This window comes from Oryzias latipes, chromosome 24 (genome assembly GCF_002234675.1).
Source record: "Oryzias latipes chromosome 24, ASM223467v1".
Taxonomy (NCBI): Eukaryota; Metazoa; Chordata; class Actinopteri; order Beloniformes; family Adrianichthyidae; genus Oryzias; species Oryzias latipes.
In genome coordinates, this window is record NC_019882.2 from 5643583 (window position 1) to 5658845 (window position 15263).

Below are 15263 nucleotides of genomic sequence, written 5' to 3' on the forward strand. Positions count from 1 at the left end.
TTATCGGTCTTATTTTCATTTATCTAATTTTTGATGTGTGTGGAGTTAGTTGTAGAATCTTAATGTTAATGCGTCTTTCTAAAGATTTGTAACGTTATTTTTCTCATTCAGTGGTAACATATGTTCGCAATTGAAGATTTAAAAGTCTTTCTTAAGGATTTTAATGGCAATCTTGAGAAAAATGACATACTTAAGGAAAACATGTCATTTTTCTTCTTTATTTTGGCAATACATTTTTTTTTCTCATGTTAAAACGTTTCTTCAGTTTTTTTGTAAGAAATCATCTCAACTACAGAATCCATTCACAACCTCACACGATCATACCAACACAATTTGATGAAAATATATATTTTTTGTCCTTATGTCAAGTTTGTATACATTTAAGCTGAACAAAAATGGGAGATTTATTGTTAAAAGTACAAATTTTTACATTGAAATTCTCCAAATAAGAATTGTAATTGTTTGCTTGCAGAAAATGTTAGATTTATTAGTTTTTTCTTAACACTTTTAAAGCTCAAGCAGAGCTCAGCATGGATTCATAAAGCTTCGGTAAATTTGCACTCGATGGAATGGATTACAGCATTGATGCCTCAGTTTGTTTGCTGCCGCTTCGTTACCTTCACTTTTTTGCTAATTTCTCCCATAACAGAAAGCTGTTTGTGGAGTTTTACGGTCTTGTTTTACTCACTGATATAACAACTGCTGAAAAAGTTCCACATTTAGTTTATTCTTTTAATTAATCTTCCTGAAATGGTTCATTCTGATTAAAATTGGAAAGGGAAAAAATGGCCGAATGATGTTTTGTATTAAACTGAAGTGGAGCCCACCTGTCCATATTCCTGTTTTAGCCCCACAAGTAAAATGTAATGCCAGGCAGTATTTCATGAGCTAAAAGCTCAGATGACTCGGCAGTTGTGTTGTCTTCTTCCTGTAATGTTTTCATTGTTCATCATTTGTAAAATGTGTCTTTTCAAGCGAATGGCTCAAGAGAGTTTGCACATCAACAGAAAATCTAAAGAAATTATCTTGCGTGCAATCTGATAATGAATTGATAAAAAGAATGAATTGGAATATAGAGATAAGTTGTCAACTGAGAATGTGTTTGAAGCAGCGTCTCTGCTAATCAACTGGGATGAGAAGTCATCTTTCATCCATTCAGACTTTCATCCTTCCAGTTTGAATGGATCGTTCCTCTGTGAAGTCATAAAGTGCCTCAAATGTATAGTTTTACTATTTTATTAACTTTAATGTGAATGTTTGTGTCTGCAGGTCCATCATGACAGACTTGTACTACCTCAGCCAGGCCGACGGAGTTGGTGATTGGAGAACAAAAGAGGCTAAAGACCTGTCGGACCTGGTGCAGAACCGCATCACCTACCTGCAGGTACCAGCACCTGCTGCACGGCCAGCTGGCCTCCACTCTCACCCACACAGATAACATCGTGTTCCAGCTTTTCCTCGCCCAGATGAGAGCACTTCTCCTTTCATATTTGCGTCTTATTTGCCGCGTCCATAATTGTCAGCGTCACTTTCCTCCAAAAGAAGGTGGGGGAAATGATAGCAGCCTGTTTCAGGTGTCAGATCTGACAACCTGAGTTTTTGTTATTTTAAGCAGGTTATTGTCAAACACGGAGACAGCAGGGAACTGACAGATCTGCAGGCATGCATATGAAGAAATGTAAAAATGTCTAAGACCTGGCACGCTTACACAGGCTTTTGATGCACACATGCACCAACCCGCTGTCCAGCCACCTTGCTCCACCTTCCCCTGCTCCGTTGCTGCTGGCTTCTCGGGCGTGGCGTTGCAGCAGCGGGCCCTGCAGCATTAATGAGCCGGCGTGTTTGATGAAGAGGACCCAGCCAGTCTGGCTGGGCGGAGACGGCAACACTAACAGCTGCTGTCACCACCGCTGAGGGATCACACCGCTCCACCAGCTGCCATTACTAATTCATCACACACACACATGGACTCATGCACACTTACACAAACAATTGCTCCTCACAAACATTCAGGTTTCGGACACAAGATTGATGCAGATGCTCTCGCACAAAGGGGTGGTCTTTCTCTCTTTCCTTCTGTGTGGGTCCCCGTCTCAGAGACTCCGCCCTTCCATCACGCTGCCTTCACCACCTACACCCTCAACTGCCTTCATTTTGGGTTTGAACAACTCCATCTCTGTGTCTTCTCCATCTGCTCAGTCATTATGTTCAGTAACCACAGCCACTTTTCCAAGGAGCTCCATTCCTCGATGTTTCATTTATGTTTACACTTTTTTTTTCACTTATTGACATGTTGTTAAATGATACAGATGAGAATTACGGGTCCCTTTTTTTTTTACCTATATGATAGGTGGATATACATTTATGACAAATATTTTTTTTTATTCAATTCAAGTGAATTCAACTGAAGAAACAAAACATCAGGTGAAAAACAAGGAACATAGCACCCGCCCAACTCTATCTCAGCAAAACCATCAGAAAAAAAAAGAGTAAGGGGAAATTACATTTAACAGACATCATCAGGCACAAACTCAAACGGGTAAAGGCTTCAGATTTGAAAGATAATCAATAAATATTTAAAAATTTGGCTGTGCATACTCTTAAAAGTCCCACTCCGATCAACTTTTGATGTATTTTTAATTTATCATGATTATGCCGTTTTTAGCCAAAATAATCTAGATTATCGTCTCTGTAGAACGGCAGAAATTTGTTTTTGTGTCTCTGACTCTTGGTGGGGAGTATTCCTGCACTCATGTCCCATCATTCCTTTCTTTTACACACTCCCACTAGCTTACAGCCCCTATCAACCCCAAAATAACAGTGAAGTGCCAGATGCAAGTTCAGACGAGGAAAACGAAGGCATTGTTGGATCCATTTATCTGCAAGTAGGCGCGCCGGAGTAGAGAGAACTTCTGGGCTGCCGATTGTAGTTTTTGCGCAAAAACTACAAGCTCTTTTAAAATAGCATTTATTGGTCTTCTACGATTTGAATAAAGAAATAATAATCTCAATTTTCTTTGTATATGTCCTCCATCATGAGAAAAATGCTACAAGAACATGTAAAAAAAAAACAGTGTGGGTCTTTCAAATATATTTATTTTATGTTTACGCTTTAAGTGTCTTGGCACAAACATAAAGCATTGTAAGGGGTTTTGTATGACTTTTGTCTAAATACGTTTTGGGCTCCTTACAATCAAAAACCAGATCTTTGGTCATTTTATCTCAGTATTCCCACTACACCCCATAGAGAGCTTTTATTAGTCCCCATTTACAGTGAAATACAAATAAGAAAAATGCAGGAGAAGAAGCTTTTACTGCTGAGCTGCTGAAATCCTTCTCCAAACAAGAGCAGAAAAGATGTTTTGCTTTCCAAGCTGGAGCAATCGTTCCTACGCTTCTCAGACACTTACAGAGTGGCGTTAAAGGAGGAGGTGATGCAATGGAGGGGTAAGCGTGTCCCCGTTCCAACTTCTTCTGAAATGTGTGGCTGGCATCAAATCCAAAAGGAGAATCTATTGAAGACAAGTAAATGATGAATAATTAAAACAGCTCATTTTGAACATTTGATGTTTCTTTGTGTTGTTTTGAACAAATGACTCCACAGAGGTTCATAACAGCCTTGAGCTTTGGCGTCTTGTTTTTTTTTTTTTTTTTTTGTCCAAGACCAAGACCTTCAGCAGTAACAGATCTCAGCATGCAATACAATGGAAGAAAAAAGAAAAATTGTAGAAAAAATCTTGATTAAAAATTCAAACCCTGAGAGGACATAAATCTTGAGTCTTTAGCTCAAGAGACAAGGCATTACAGACGGTCTTTTGCAGCCGTAACACGTCTGACAGTTCTACTTTGAATAATGTAAATTGGAAATGAGAATGACGGTGAATTCACCTATGATATTGTTTGATTCCCGTGTCAAAATTATCCACATGGATTCCCTGAAGCAGATGATTCTTGTGTGTCATGCACAGAAAGAACGATTCACTCCTGGAGTACGCGCAGACCTGCACGGGGCGCCTCTGTGCATGCATCTGCTGTCATTAACCTGTGTCTCCCAGTGCTTCATCCACTTCAGTTACATCATTAGTAACCTGAATCGGATTGTGACCGCCCCACCACGGCTCATGTCATACAGTGATTTCCAGCAAACGGAGGGCTCTAAGCTGAAAACAGACTTCTTCAAGGTCGCCTCCGCTGAGACGCCAATGTTGATTATTTGTGAGCAAACTCCCTGCTATGAGGCTGGTGTGAAATGTCAGCCTGTAACTCAGAGGAAGTACCGGTGTGGCTTTAATACCAGCTGAGTTGATGATTTTTAATTTACTTTAATTCCATTCAGTTCAACTTAAAGCATTTCTTCTTTGCTTCACAGAAAAGCATCAGACCAAGATAAACAATATTTTCCAATATTTCTCTATAAAGGGCTACAGCAAACAGTAATTCTCTTTGTCTTCAAATGTAATGCAAAGTTAAGTCATTATTCTTTCAAAAATATCTATTTCTATTATTATTATTGTGCTAGTTTAATTAAGGAGTGATTTTAAAGTTTATTACATTAGCAGATGTTCCACCTCCTTACAAAGAACTTTGTGCAGGTCCTGCACGTTTTTAAAAATGTTCCCAGACCTGGAAGATAAATTAAAAATGTGTCGACATCGTAAGATCAATTTGTGCAATATGTTTTATGTAAACTGTTCCCTTAAATGTTTACACACATGCATAGACAGAGAAACCCTTGTTCCTAATTATTCATTTTAGTTTTGACCAGTACTACCAGAAAGATAGTTAGATAGTTGTTCTTTGGTGCGTTTCCCCGACACCAGCCACCTATTGAGATAACTTGCAGTATAATTCATGACGCCTCTTTTTGATAAAACAGCTGCAATAAAATGGAAATCATGTCAATTTGTTTAACGCGTTGTTTTACTATTTGTTCATGAATCTTAAGTCATATCGTCATCTTGATTGTCATATCATCTCAGCCTTAAATTTTCACAAAATTGTAAAAATGTCACGAAACGCTCAGTCTTAAAGGTTAAAGTAACTCCCAAAAAAGGACTAAATGAATGTTTAACAATATGTAGAAAATCTAAGTTTAGCTGGCATGCTTTTAGTATAAATTAAATTCCCCAGGTTTTTTTCAGTTTACAAGTCAAGCTCGTGCTTCACCGTATTTTTTTTTTTTTTTTTTTTTTAAAGTAGATTAAGTTTAAGTCCCATTAGCTGTCACAGACTTTGGTGTGTGAAATTTGACCCTTACCTGGGGCAGGGGTGAGCTGTAGACGCATCTGTGTTCGGGAACCATTTAGTGGTTTAACTCCCCTTTCCAACCCTTCAATGTCAACCAGGGAGGCAATGGGTCCCATTTTTATATTCTTTGGTATAACCCGACTGTGAACCCACGACCATTCAGTCTCAGGGTGGACACCCCACCTCAAGGCCACTGAGTTGGTAAAAAAGCAGTTGTTGTTCCTGTGCAGACCATAATCCAGCTGTGTTTGATGCTGCTGGGCAGACTGACCACTGAGAGCCTCTGAGCTCTGCTGGAGTTGGACATTTTAGTTAGAAAATCTTTTTTTAAAAAATCAGTATAAAACTGATCAAATTTATCAATTTAAGATTATTCCATCTTCTCTTTCTTGTTTACCTTTTTCTGTCCTTTCGTTGGCATTTTTAAAAAAATATTTATCTCTTCCTATTTAGATTATTTTCCTCCCTTTCTTCCTATCCCATTCTCTCCTCTTTCCTCCTCCTCTTCCTCGCGCCTCCTCCGTCTGCTGCTGCTGTGTGATAGGCAGCGTTAGCCGGTGGGTGTCAGACGGCCTGATTACTGTGAACCATCCACAGCTGCAGCAAACTAATGAGGAAAACACTCCCATCAGCCTGTAATTGCTGTTTAAGAAGCCGGCTGGCACGAGCTTTTGCAGAGCAGATCGTAACCCGCCCGGCAACTCGTCGAGTAACACAGCGTGTCATTCAGTTGCTTTCCACTTTTTATAATAAATTTATTCCCTATAAAAAATGGAGAAAAAAAAACGGAAGATCTTGTGATTCCTCGCAGCACCTCTCATTCCGTATTCTGACTGTATGATGTGGAAGCTAATTTTCCAGTTGAGAGGAGGAGAGGGAAAAGGGAGAGGAAACAAAGTGAGGAAAAGATAAGAAGGAGCTAAAGTTGGGTAAAAAGACAATATATTGAAAATGAGCTTCTCAAAAAAGAAAGATGTCTGAGCGAGAGAATACATGAAAAACAGCAGATATTAAAGAGGAAGCTATATTAAGGCTTCTATATATTTTTCTTTTTGTTAAAAAATCTTAGGAAAAAATAACTGTGACTGTCTGTTTTCATCTGTGGCATTTGTGCCTCTCTAAAATTAGGGAGCTCTCTAATATTTATGAGATATCATCCAAATAAGAGCCACTTGTGGTATTTGCCTAAAAATACATTTTTATTCAGTCCCATTTACATTTAAAGGAAAAAGACGGTTTAATTCCAGTTATTCAAACATTAAAGCAATAAATCTTTGACTCCTCGATACTTGACAATGTAGTACTTAGAAAAACGTGATTCATTAACCGTCGAAGTTTAAGACGAATGTCCTAACAAGGGACATTTGTGAAAATGAAAAGGCAAGAATGACAAAATGCTTGGGAAAAGACTGAGCTGGTAATTTCAAATTAGAGTTGAGCATGAGGCTGGCAGTGGAAACAAATAAAAAAATACCAGCCGTGTGTTATTGCAACTCATAGAGTAGGTTTCCAAGAGATACAAGATGAAAATGGAGCAATAAAAAAGGTTGAAACATGGTTTCCTTCTCTTTCTAGAACCCCCCAGACTGCAGTAAGGCAAGGAAGCTGGTGTGTAACATCAATAAGGGTTGCGGTTATGGCTGCCAGCTCCACCATGTCGTCTATTGCTTCATGATTGCTTATGGCACTCAGCGCACGCTCATCCTGGAATCACACAACTGGCGCTACGCCCCCGGAGGCTGGGAGACCGTTTTTCTGCCCGTCAGTAACACCTGCACTGACCGCTCTGGAGCCTCCACTGGACACTGGTCAGGTAGGTGCAGTACAGAACATCCTTTCTGCCAAACCTGGGGTTTAAACCCCCTACCAACCAACAGGCAGAAGCCAACTGCAGCCCCTAAAGCAGGGGTGTCCAAATCCAGGCCTAAAGGGCCTGCTGGTTTTCCAGAAACCCTGCCTCATCTGCTGTTGATTACCTGGATCAGGTGTGTTTAGCCAATAAGGAGCTTCAACGGCAGCTTGATTGGAAAACATATAGGACACTGGCCCTTGAGGCCTGGAATTGGACACCCCTGCCCTAAAGTAATGGCTGAATAGAGTCTTTGTTTTTTTAATGTATTCTGTGAAATCAATAGGTTTAATCCAGAATTCTCTTTTCTACAAGGACGTTGATATTGTCCAAATGAGGCAAAACGAGCCCCAACCATTATACTGCCACCTCAAAAACATCTGGTGTCAAAACTTTAGATTACCTAAGATTCTTGTGAGTGAGATGGCTCACTATCAGATACACCCCCTATGTGTTCCTCAGACGCACCTATCTCACTACGCCAATCCTAATTGGTTGGTGATTACGACGCCAATGTCACCTCTATTGGTAACCAACGCTACAACTTCATTCAAACACCTCTTTCACTATAGAGTGCTTCTTAAATATTTTTTGTTACCTAGCTAAACTGTCCACAAATCGCGGCGAACCGTCACCAGGCGCCAGCTACTCCTACTTTGGGTTCTCCATTACAGACTGGAGCACTTGTTTTTGGTTGGCATCCCATCTACCAAAGTATGTGCAAATACTAGTTAGCACATACTTTTAGTGTCAGCCCTCCGGCTTGCATGCTTCCCTCAAGCTTCCAGGTAACTCCAGGTGAGGATGGACCTTCCTACCTCTCATGCACGCATTGCCTGGTGCAAAGCAGGCATTAGCTGGTTGATACCCTCTTAACCCTTGTGCTATCCTATGGGGTTAAGATGACCATTGACGTGTTCTCCCTACCATGACAAAGGTGGATAAAGGTGGAGAGGACTTCATGTAATCCATGGACACCAGTGAAGATCACAAATCATTGAAGAAAAAAAGTTCAGCGCACTGTCTAGTGGGTCTAGATCAGTGTTTTTTTTTAACATTTTTTGAGCCAAGGCACACTTTCTCCTTGACAAAAATCCCGTGACACACCAGCATCCAAAAATTGAAAAAAGGAGAAACTCATAGTCTTGATGTACAGTCCCTCTGCAATCTCACGTGCATTTTTGTGATAATTGTGGCAGAAAAAGCTGGAAGTTGCAGCTGTTTTTTCTAAAAGATGTAATAATAGTTACGTTAGTTTTCAGTAATACTTTTCAACTAAATTATTTAAAATTTTACCCTGGTAATTGTTTTTTCTCTCCGGTTTATTATCATGCAATTTTATGTAACCTCACAAAAAAATAAATATATTCTTTCTAAGTAGTGATTTATTTTAAAATATGTTTTAAATTTTAGTGTAAACGCAACTGTAATTTTTGAACAAGTCTATGATCAACATATGTTTAGTAAATTTTACACAGAAAAACAAACAATATATTCATGTTTTCTGTAGCTACACAAAAAGTAAACATGTTGAAGATTTATTAGTTTTCTTTTGTCTTAATCAAAGATGAAGTCTTTGTAAACGTTAACAAAAAAGTTTTATGTCTTTTTAAATGATTTAAATAGTTTCAATTTATTTTAATTGTGTCTGTTGGCCACTTCACCTTAATCCTGTTTCTTAAATGTTGTTATTACTTCTTCTTAAATTTTACATATAAAATATTCCAGACATTATTAGAAAAGTGTTTGAGTTAGAAAGATGACTTGGACCAAACTCTGGGATGTTTGGCTGTTAATAAACACAAACCTTGAAGGAGAACTAAACTGTTGACCTCTGATGTCATCAAGAAGATTTAAAAACTGTTTGATGTGTGTTCCTTGTGGTTTCAAGACGTTTAACAGGGAAGACTCATTGTACGCTGAGACGCTGTCACTTCAACCCAATGAATCATGGGAGATGTAGTGACAACTGCCGCAGATGGCAGAAAGACTCTCTTCTCTGAGCTCTATCACTTTGATCACTTGTTCCACGGACCCCGCAGAAAGCCTCTCCGCTAAAGACGAGCTTTAGCTGGTACTTTGCTTGGAATTGAGAGACTTTATGAGCTAAATTGGAACAAGGAAGTGAAGACTTTAACCACTTCTGATTGGTTAGACTGATGACGTATGATTAAACCTCCAAGAATGATTGGTGGAGACAATTAAAGGGGCGGGACTTTTCCGAAAACAGCTTAACCTGCGGCTAAATCACGGTACTGTCATTCTTATCAAAATGTCTTTAATGGAATCAAAGAAAAAAGTATTTTATGATCTTTTATATTCCTTACTACTCTGTTTTATCAATATCATATTCCGTGTTCATGTTGTTCAAGGTAAAACTTTTGCAATCTGAAGCCATTTTTGTTCAGTTTGTATTATACCCAACTCTCTCTTTACTTGAGTTTTTCTCTCTTAGTCTTCGTATTTTCATCCCTTTTAGCTCTTAATTTTTCTCCCATTGCATCATTTGACTTTTACTCTCCTGCTTGCTTTCCTCTTGTTTCTCATCTCCTGCTCTCCGAATGCGTTCCCTCCTACATTGTCACACCTTTCATGTGTCGTTTCTCACTATGTAATGAATGTCTCTGCCGTGGTTCCGATTGTCTGCTGGAGAACTGTTGAACATGCGGCAAACATGCCACAGAGGCATCTCCAGGTTTTCAGTCGGTTCATTTTCTGAATGCTCTTGCCTTTTTAATTTCCTGTTTTGGCTAACAAGATGGTAAAAGTAAATGTGCTACCTACTTAACTATGCCTGTGGTCATGTCTGCTGCGTTAATGCAAACAAGCTCATTCCTTGGGGCACTAGACCACAAAAGGATGGTAAAGTCTTGGATTAATCAGTAGATATTCACCCAATGCCTTACTAATTAAGTGGAATGTTCGTTCTATGCCACTACACTGTTTGAATGCAGTTAATACTTTTTTCTTTTTGCTAAATTCCCTCAAATTTATTTTTAATTCTTAAATAGTAAAAGCTTTGGTTTTGTGGTAGTGTTCACATTTTTGCCACTCCTAAATCCTGCGAGTTATTTTTGCTCATGTAGCACATTTTTGGACAAACAATGCTGTGTCGTGTCTCTGGATTGTTTATTTTTTCTTGGGCAAAGTGACTTTTCTGATTTTTAACAGCAAACACAAAAGAATCCTATTTTTCCTCACCGTGGCTCGCCCAATTTCTCTAAAGTGTTTCCCTGAGGATGTGAGACGTTTATAGACCCAAAGAAGATGCATGGTTTATGTGTGTGTGACAGGGTATTTCTGTCAGGGAAAACATATTGCTTCGGGGAAACATCAAACATAGGAATGGAGTCATTATGGGACCTACTGATTTTCTTGCCGCAAATGCAAAATGGGGAAAAGCAAAACATTACTAGAAAATCCACACAGACACAATCACAGCCCAGAAAGAAGGCATGTAGAGAAAAAATTCAAAATTCTGCCAACTTTTACTGATATGTATAGCTTTTAAAACAAAAATTCTACTGTAGTTTTGTTTAGCTTCACATATATTAGTATGCTGCTCTTTCTTTTTTTGCCTTCACTAGGCCAAACGCACAACTGAGTCCATCTTTGATGCATTCGTGATCCTGACAACATGAAAAAGCCTTTGAAAAAAAAAATAGAGTGGTGAAGGATCACAAGACTCTTTCCAGTGGAAACAAAGGCCTCATCACAGCATGAAGCCAAGTCGAGAAAACCTTCCAGGTAAAAGTCGCCCAGACTGAAAATCAGAGCTTCCCATTGACCTACAAAAGTTCATTTTCATCAAAAACCAAGACCAGACTACATATTTAAACGATAAACCAGCACCAGATAAACAGAAACTAGCACTAGATATTGCTTTTGCAGCAGATTTTGGATCTTTTTTTTTTTCTTTTGTAAAGCTTCTTCCACTCATCTGTTCGGCATTTGGCTAAATCTAAGCAGACAGTACATCCCTGTACACTTCACAACTCATCGGCCCGCCTCTGTCTTCTGTCATTTCTTCATAAGGACTTGTGACCCAGTTTTATCGACGCTCGCACATCACACAGCCGGAACCAGCTTCAATTGTGATGCGGAACATGTTGGTTCCAAGTGTTTTTTTTTGTTTTTTCTGTTTATCTGGTGCTGGTTTATCGTTTAAATATGTAGTCTGGTCTTGGTTTTTGATGAAAATGAACTTTTGTAGGTCAATGGGAAGCTCTGATTTTCAGTCTGGGTGACTTTTACCTGGAAGGTTTTCTCGACTTGGCTTCATGCTGTGATGAGGCCTTTGTTTCCACTGGAAAGAGTCTTGTGATCCTTCACCACTCTATTTTTTTTTTCAAAGGCTTTTTCATGTTGTCAGGATCACGAATGCATCAAAGATGGACTCAGTTGTGCGTTTGGCCGTTCATTGTAGGTTCACGGGAACAACTTCCACATGTAAACAGCACACTGGAGCTGCAGCCCAGACTAGAAGAAAACAATAAGACCATCGAGAGGTTTCAAAATACACTTGAGCCCATAAAATATACCTTAAGAATCTCTGAACCTCCTCTTTCAGTTTGAACAAGATAAGTCGATTCAATTGAGCTTTATAAAAGCATTTTTTCTTTTCACCAAATGAGCTGCTTGTTCAGAGTCTAATTTTTGGTTACACGACTCAGCTCAGTGGATTAAACCGCACAAGCAAGGTCAAGACAATAGAAAAGCAGCAACAACTTCAGTAGCCACCTTATTACAGTAAGGTTTGTATCTCACTGAGCTGCAACTGTTGCTAACGAGATACAGTGAGCGTTGCAGGAAATTTCCAAGTTTCCCAAAGTGTTTATAACAGTTTTGAATTTCTTATGGGGTGTAGAATAGTCCTGCTTTTGTGTTCCTGGATACAGTACATTCTAAAAATAACCTACGATGGGTAAATTCTGCTAAGCAGGATTATAGATGTTTTATAGCTGTAAACCCTTCACTACGCTCTTTAGACACGTTTCTCCAACTTTTTTGTCACTCTTCTCTCTTGTTTAAGTTCAAACCTTCCTAGAAAAATAGTTTCAGTATCATAGATTGAAACGAAAAATCTGGTTGTGATCAAAGATTTACTGTACATCTTGATGCAATCTGTACAAAGACACAACATTGATTAAATTGATTCACAAGGTCTACAGCCAATCAGGGCGCAGAAAAAAATATTTTTTTTTTTTTTTTTTTTTTTTTTTTTTTACTTGTCCTGTCCAACAGCTAGGCAGACAGATGAGACCTGAGGGCCTCTTGGGTTGGACATATTTTACTTTAACAAGAGGGGTTATCAATCTTCAGACAAACCAAAGGTATGTCTGAATAAACCCCTTTTGTAATTGAGGCCAAACTTTATTAATTTCAAACATGTCTGAAAATCTTTGGTGTTGGACCGGACGGAAAAGGAAAGAGGGGAAGAAGAAAGAGGGACGTTAGAGAGAGGGGGGGTAGGGGGTGATAATAGGAGGGGAAGGGGGATAAGACCATGAAGCAGCATAAAGCAACAAGTTTACTGGTTGTTAATCATTATGGTAAGGTTCAAATGTAAAAAAAAAAAAAAAAAAAACAAAAAAAAAAAAAAGGGCGGAACCTGTCCACACACACACTCAAATGTTATAAACACACCTGTTAGTTGCAAAAATGTCCACCTGTCGACATGTACACAAAACAGATAGTGTTCACACGCATACTTATGCCTTAAAACCAACTAGTGTGAAATATTTCAGTCATTCAGTCTGTTGAGCTAACACCTGTGCTCAGGTGAGTGTTTATGTTCTTCTAAAATGGATGGTGGAACGTGAAAAGAAGGAGGGAGAGTGCCCAGCCATCCCCACCCCAAGACCCCCACCGCACCAGCAGCGGCAGCCGGATTCCCCCCAACACCACACGGGAACCGGCAGGGAACAACCGCCGCCCGGGCGACCAAGCCCGCCACCCAGGCCAGGGCCAGCAGGGCCGCCGCAAGGCCCCCAGAGCCAGAGAGCAGGGAGGCACGGAGGGAAAGAGGGCGCCGCCCCAGCCCAACCAGGAGAGCAGCCCCCCCGCCGCGCCGGGAGAACCCAACGCAGGGCCCCACCGGAGAAGGACGCCCACAGCCCCAGACGAGCACCCCACCACCACCCAGGAGTTCCGGGCATCCCCCCGCCCCAACCCCAGGTACGGGCCAGGACCCCCCAAGGGAGACCCACTCCGCACTCCAGGCAGCCATCCGCCCGGCCCACGGTTGGTCCAGGGAGGAGCGAGGCAGGGGCCCGCCGCCCCCGCCCAGGAGGGGGGAACCCCGGGGAAAAAAGAGGGCCCACAAGGGGTGTTGTAAATATGGCCCGACCAGGCTCGGCCACAGTTGGAAATTTGGCGGGGCCCAGCACTCAGGAGCAAGGACCAGAACCCACCCCCCAGGGACACGAACACCCCCGGCTCAGATGTAATGTGAACCCCCCCACCGCGCGGAGAGAGCACCGCCGGGCCCAGGAAGCCAGCACCCCGGGGACACAGCCGCCGTTGCAAAGGGGCCCGTACCCCCCACCAGGGAAGAGGCAGGGGACAGATGGTCCTAGGTCCCACCTTCCTTGCAAAATGTGTGTGCGTGTATGTGTGTTTGAGAGAGTGTGTGTGTGCATGTGTGTGTGTTTATGTTGGGATGTATATATTGAGGGGGGAGGGGTGTGTGTACTAAGGGGGGTGCGGTTAAAATTGGCGGGTAGGGCACTAAGGGGACGTCTCCTGATTACTCACAGTGACGTCCCCTCACCCTCCCCACCAAGGGGCCCTAAATGTCTAAGGTGCGGTTAAAATTTGCGGGTAGGGTGCTAGGAGGACATCCGCTGCTTGCTGGCAGTGATGTCCAAGCACCCCCCCTACCAAGGGCCCTACATGTCTAAGGTGCAAATAAAACCGAAAGAGGGGGGGCCCACTCCATACGGCAACCACAGGAGGGGTTGCCGTATGGAGTGGGCCCCCCCTCTTTCAAATATTTTTTTATTAGAAAAAAATATTTGCCCAATAATTTATCACTGAAAATATGGGCTGCACGATATGAGGGGATCTCGCGAAATGTGTTATTAGTGATCAAAATTGCGATGGCGGTATAAATTGCGATACATGAACAAATAGCAAATAGCTAAAAGATTGTTTTAGCACATTTAAAGTAACCATTTATTGTTTCCCTTCTCTGCTTCTGTGCCGGTCCCAAGCCCGGATAAATTGAGAAGGTTGCGTCAGGAAGGGCATCCGGCGTAAAACATTGCCAAGTTGACCATGCGACTCATCCTCGAAAGAGTGGTTGTTTCGCTGTGGCGACCCCTGATGGGAAAGGCCGAAAGAGAAAGAAGAAAGTAACCATTTATTGCGATTTTCACTGTCTTTTGCGATATGCAAATTGCACAGCTTGATGTCGTGATAACGATAAATTTACGATTTATGTGCAGGCCTACTGAAAGTAGTTACTGAGTTTTCCTGTGTGTTTTAAACTCTATTGAACAATTTCTGAATTAATTCAGATTCAGTTTTCATGATTTAGAAAGTGCAACAAAACATCATACGCTTCATGAACATTTGAAGAATTGACTGATTCTAAACAAAAATCTCAAATCATTGGCACACGTTTTACTTGAAGATCCTTTCCTTCCACTTTCGGCTTCTCCCATCAGGGGTCGCCACAGCGAACGAGTCGCATGGTAGATTTTGGCAATGTTTTACGCCGGATGCCCTTCCTGACGCAACCTTCTCAAACCGGGCTTGGAACCGGCAGAGGTAGAGAAGGGAACAGGGAGCAGCCCGGAGTCGAACTCGGGTTTCACGGATGGAAGGCGCCGCAAACCAGCACGAGCTAAACTGGCTCCCCACGTTTTACTTGAAGATACAACAGTTAAATCCCAGAAAAATCTTTCATCCTGATATAAAATTTGTGTGAAGTGAAATATCATCATTTTAGATAATTTCCTCACTTAATAAACTCAAAACTGTCAAAACTTGAAGCTTTGGCTGCAGCAAAAAGGACTTCCCTATATCATCAACACAAGAATTTAACGAGGACTGGACTTTTTCTCCATCTTGATCTCTAGTGTAACAAATTGCAAGGAAGCATTTGTTGGAGAACCATCTTTTTCTGGACACCGAAACGTCAAACCTGGAGAAATTGAGTTTT

The 15263-nt window shown here is 41.1% G+C and overlaps 1 protein-coding gene across 4 annotated transcripts in view; it reads left to right on the forward strand.

The window, feature by feature from the left end:
* The window catches only part of fut8 (fucosyltransferase 8), a 92743-nt gene that overhangs the window by 61671 nt on the left and 15809 nt on the right, over positions 1–15263 (forward strand). For all 4 annotated transcript variants that reach the window (XM_011491681.3, XM_020714496.2, XM_020714495.2 and 1 more), the window contains 2 exons: positions 1270–1384; positions 6823–7060. In XM_011491681.3, the coding sequence (XP_011489983.2) occupies positions 1270–1384; positions 6823–7060 (353 nt within the window). The remainder of the gene's footprint in view (positions 1–1269; positions 1385–6822; positions 7061–15263) is intronic.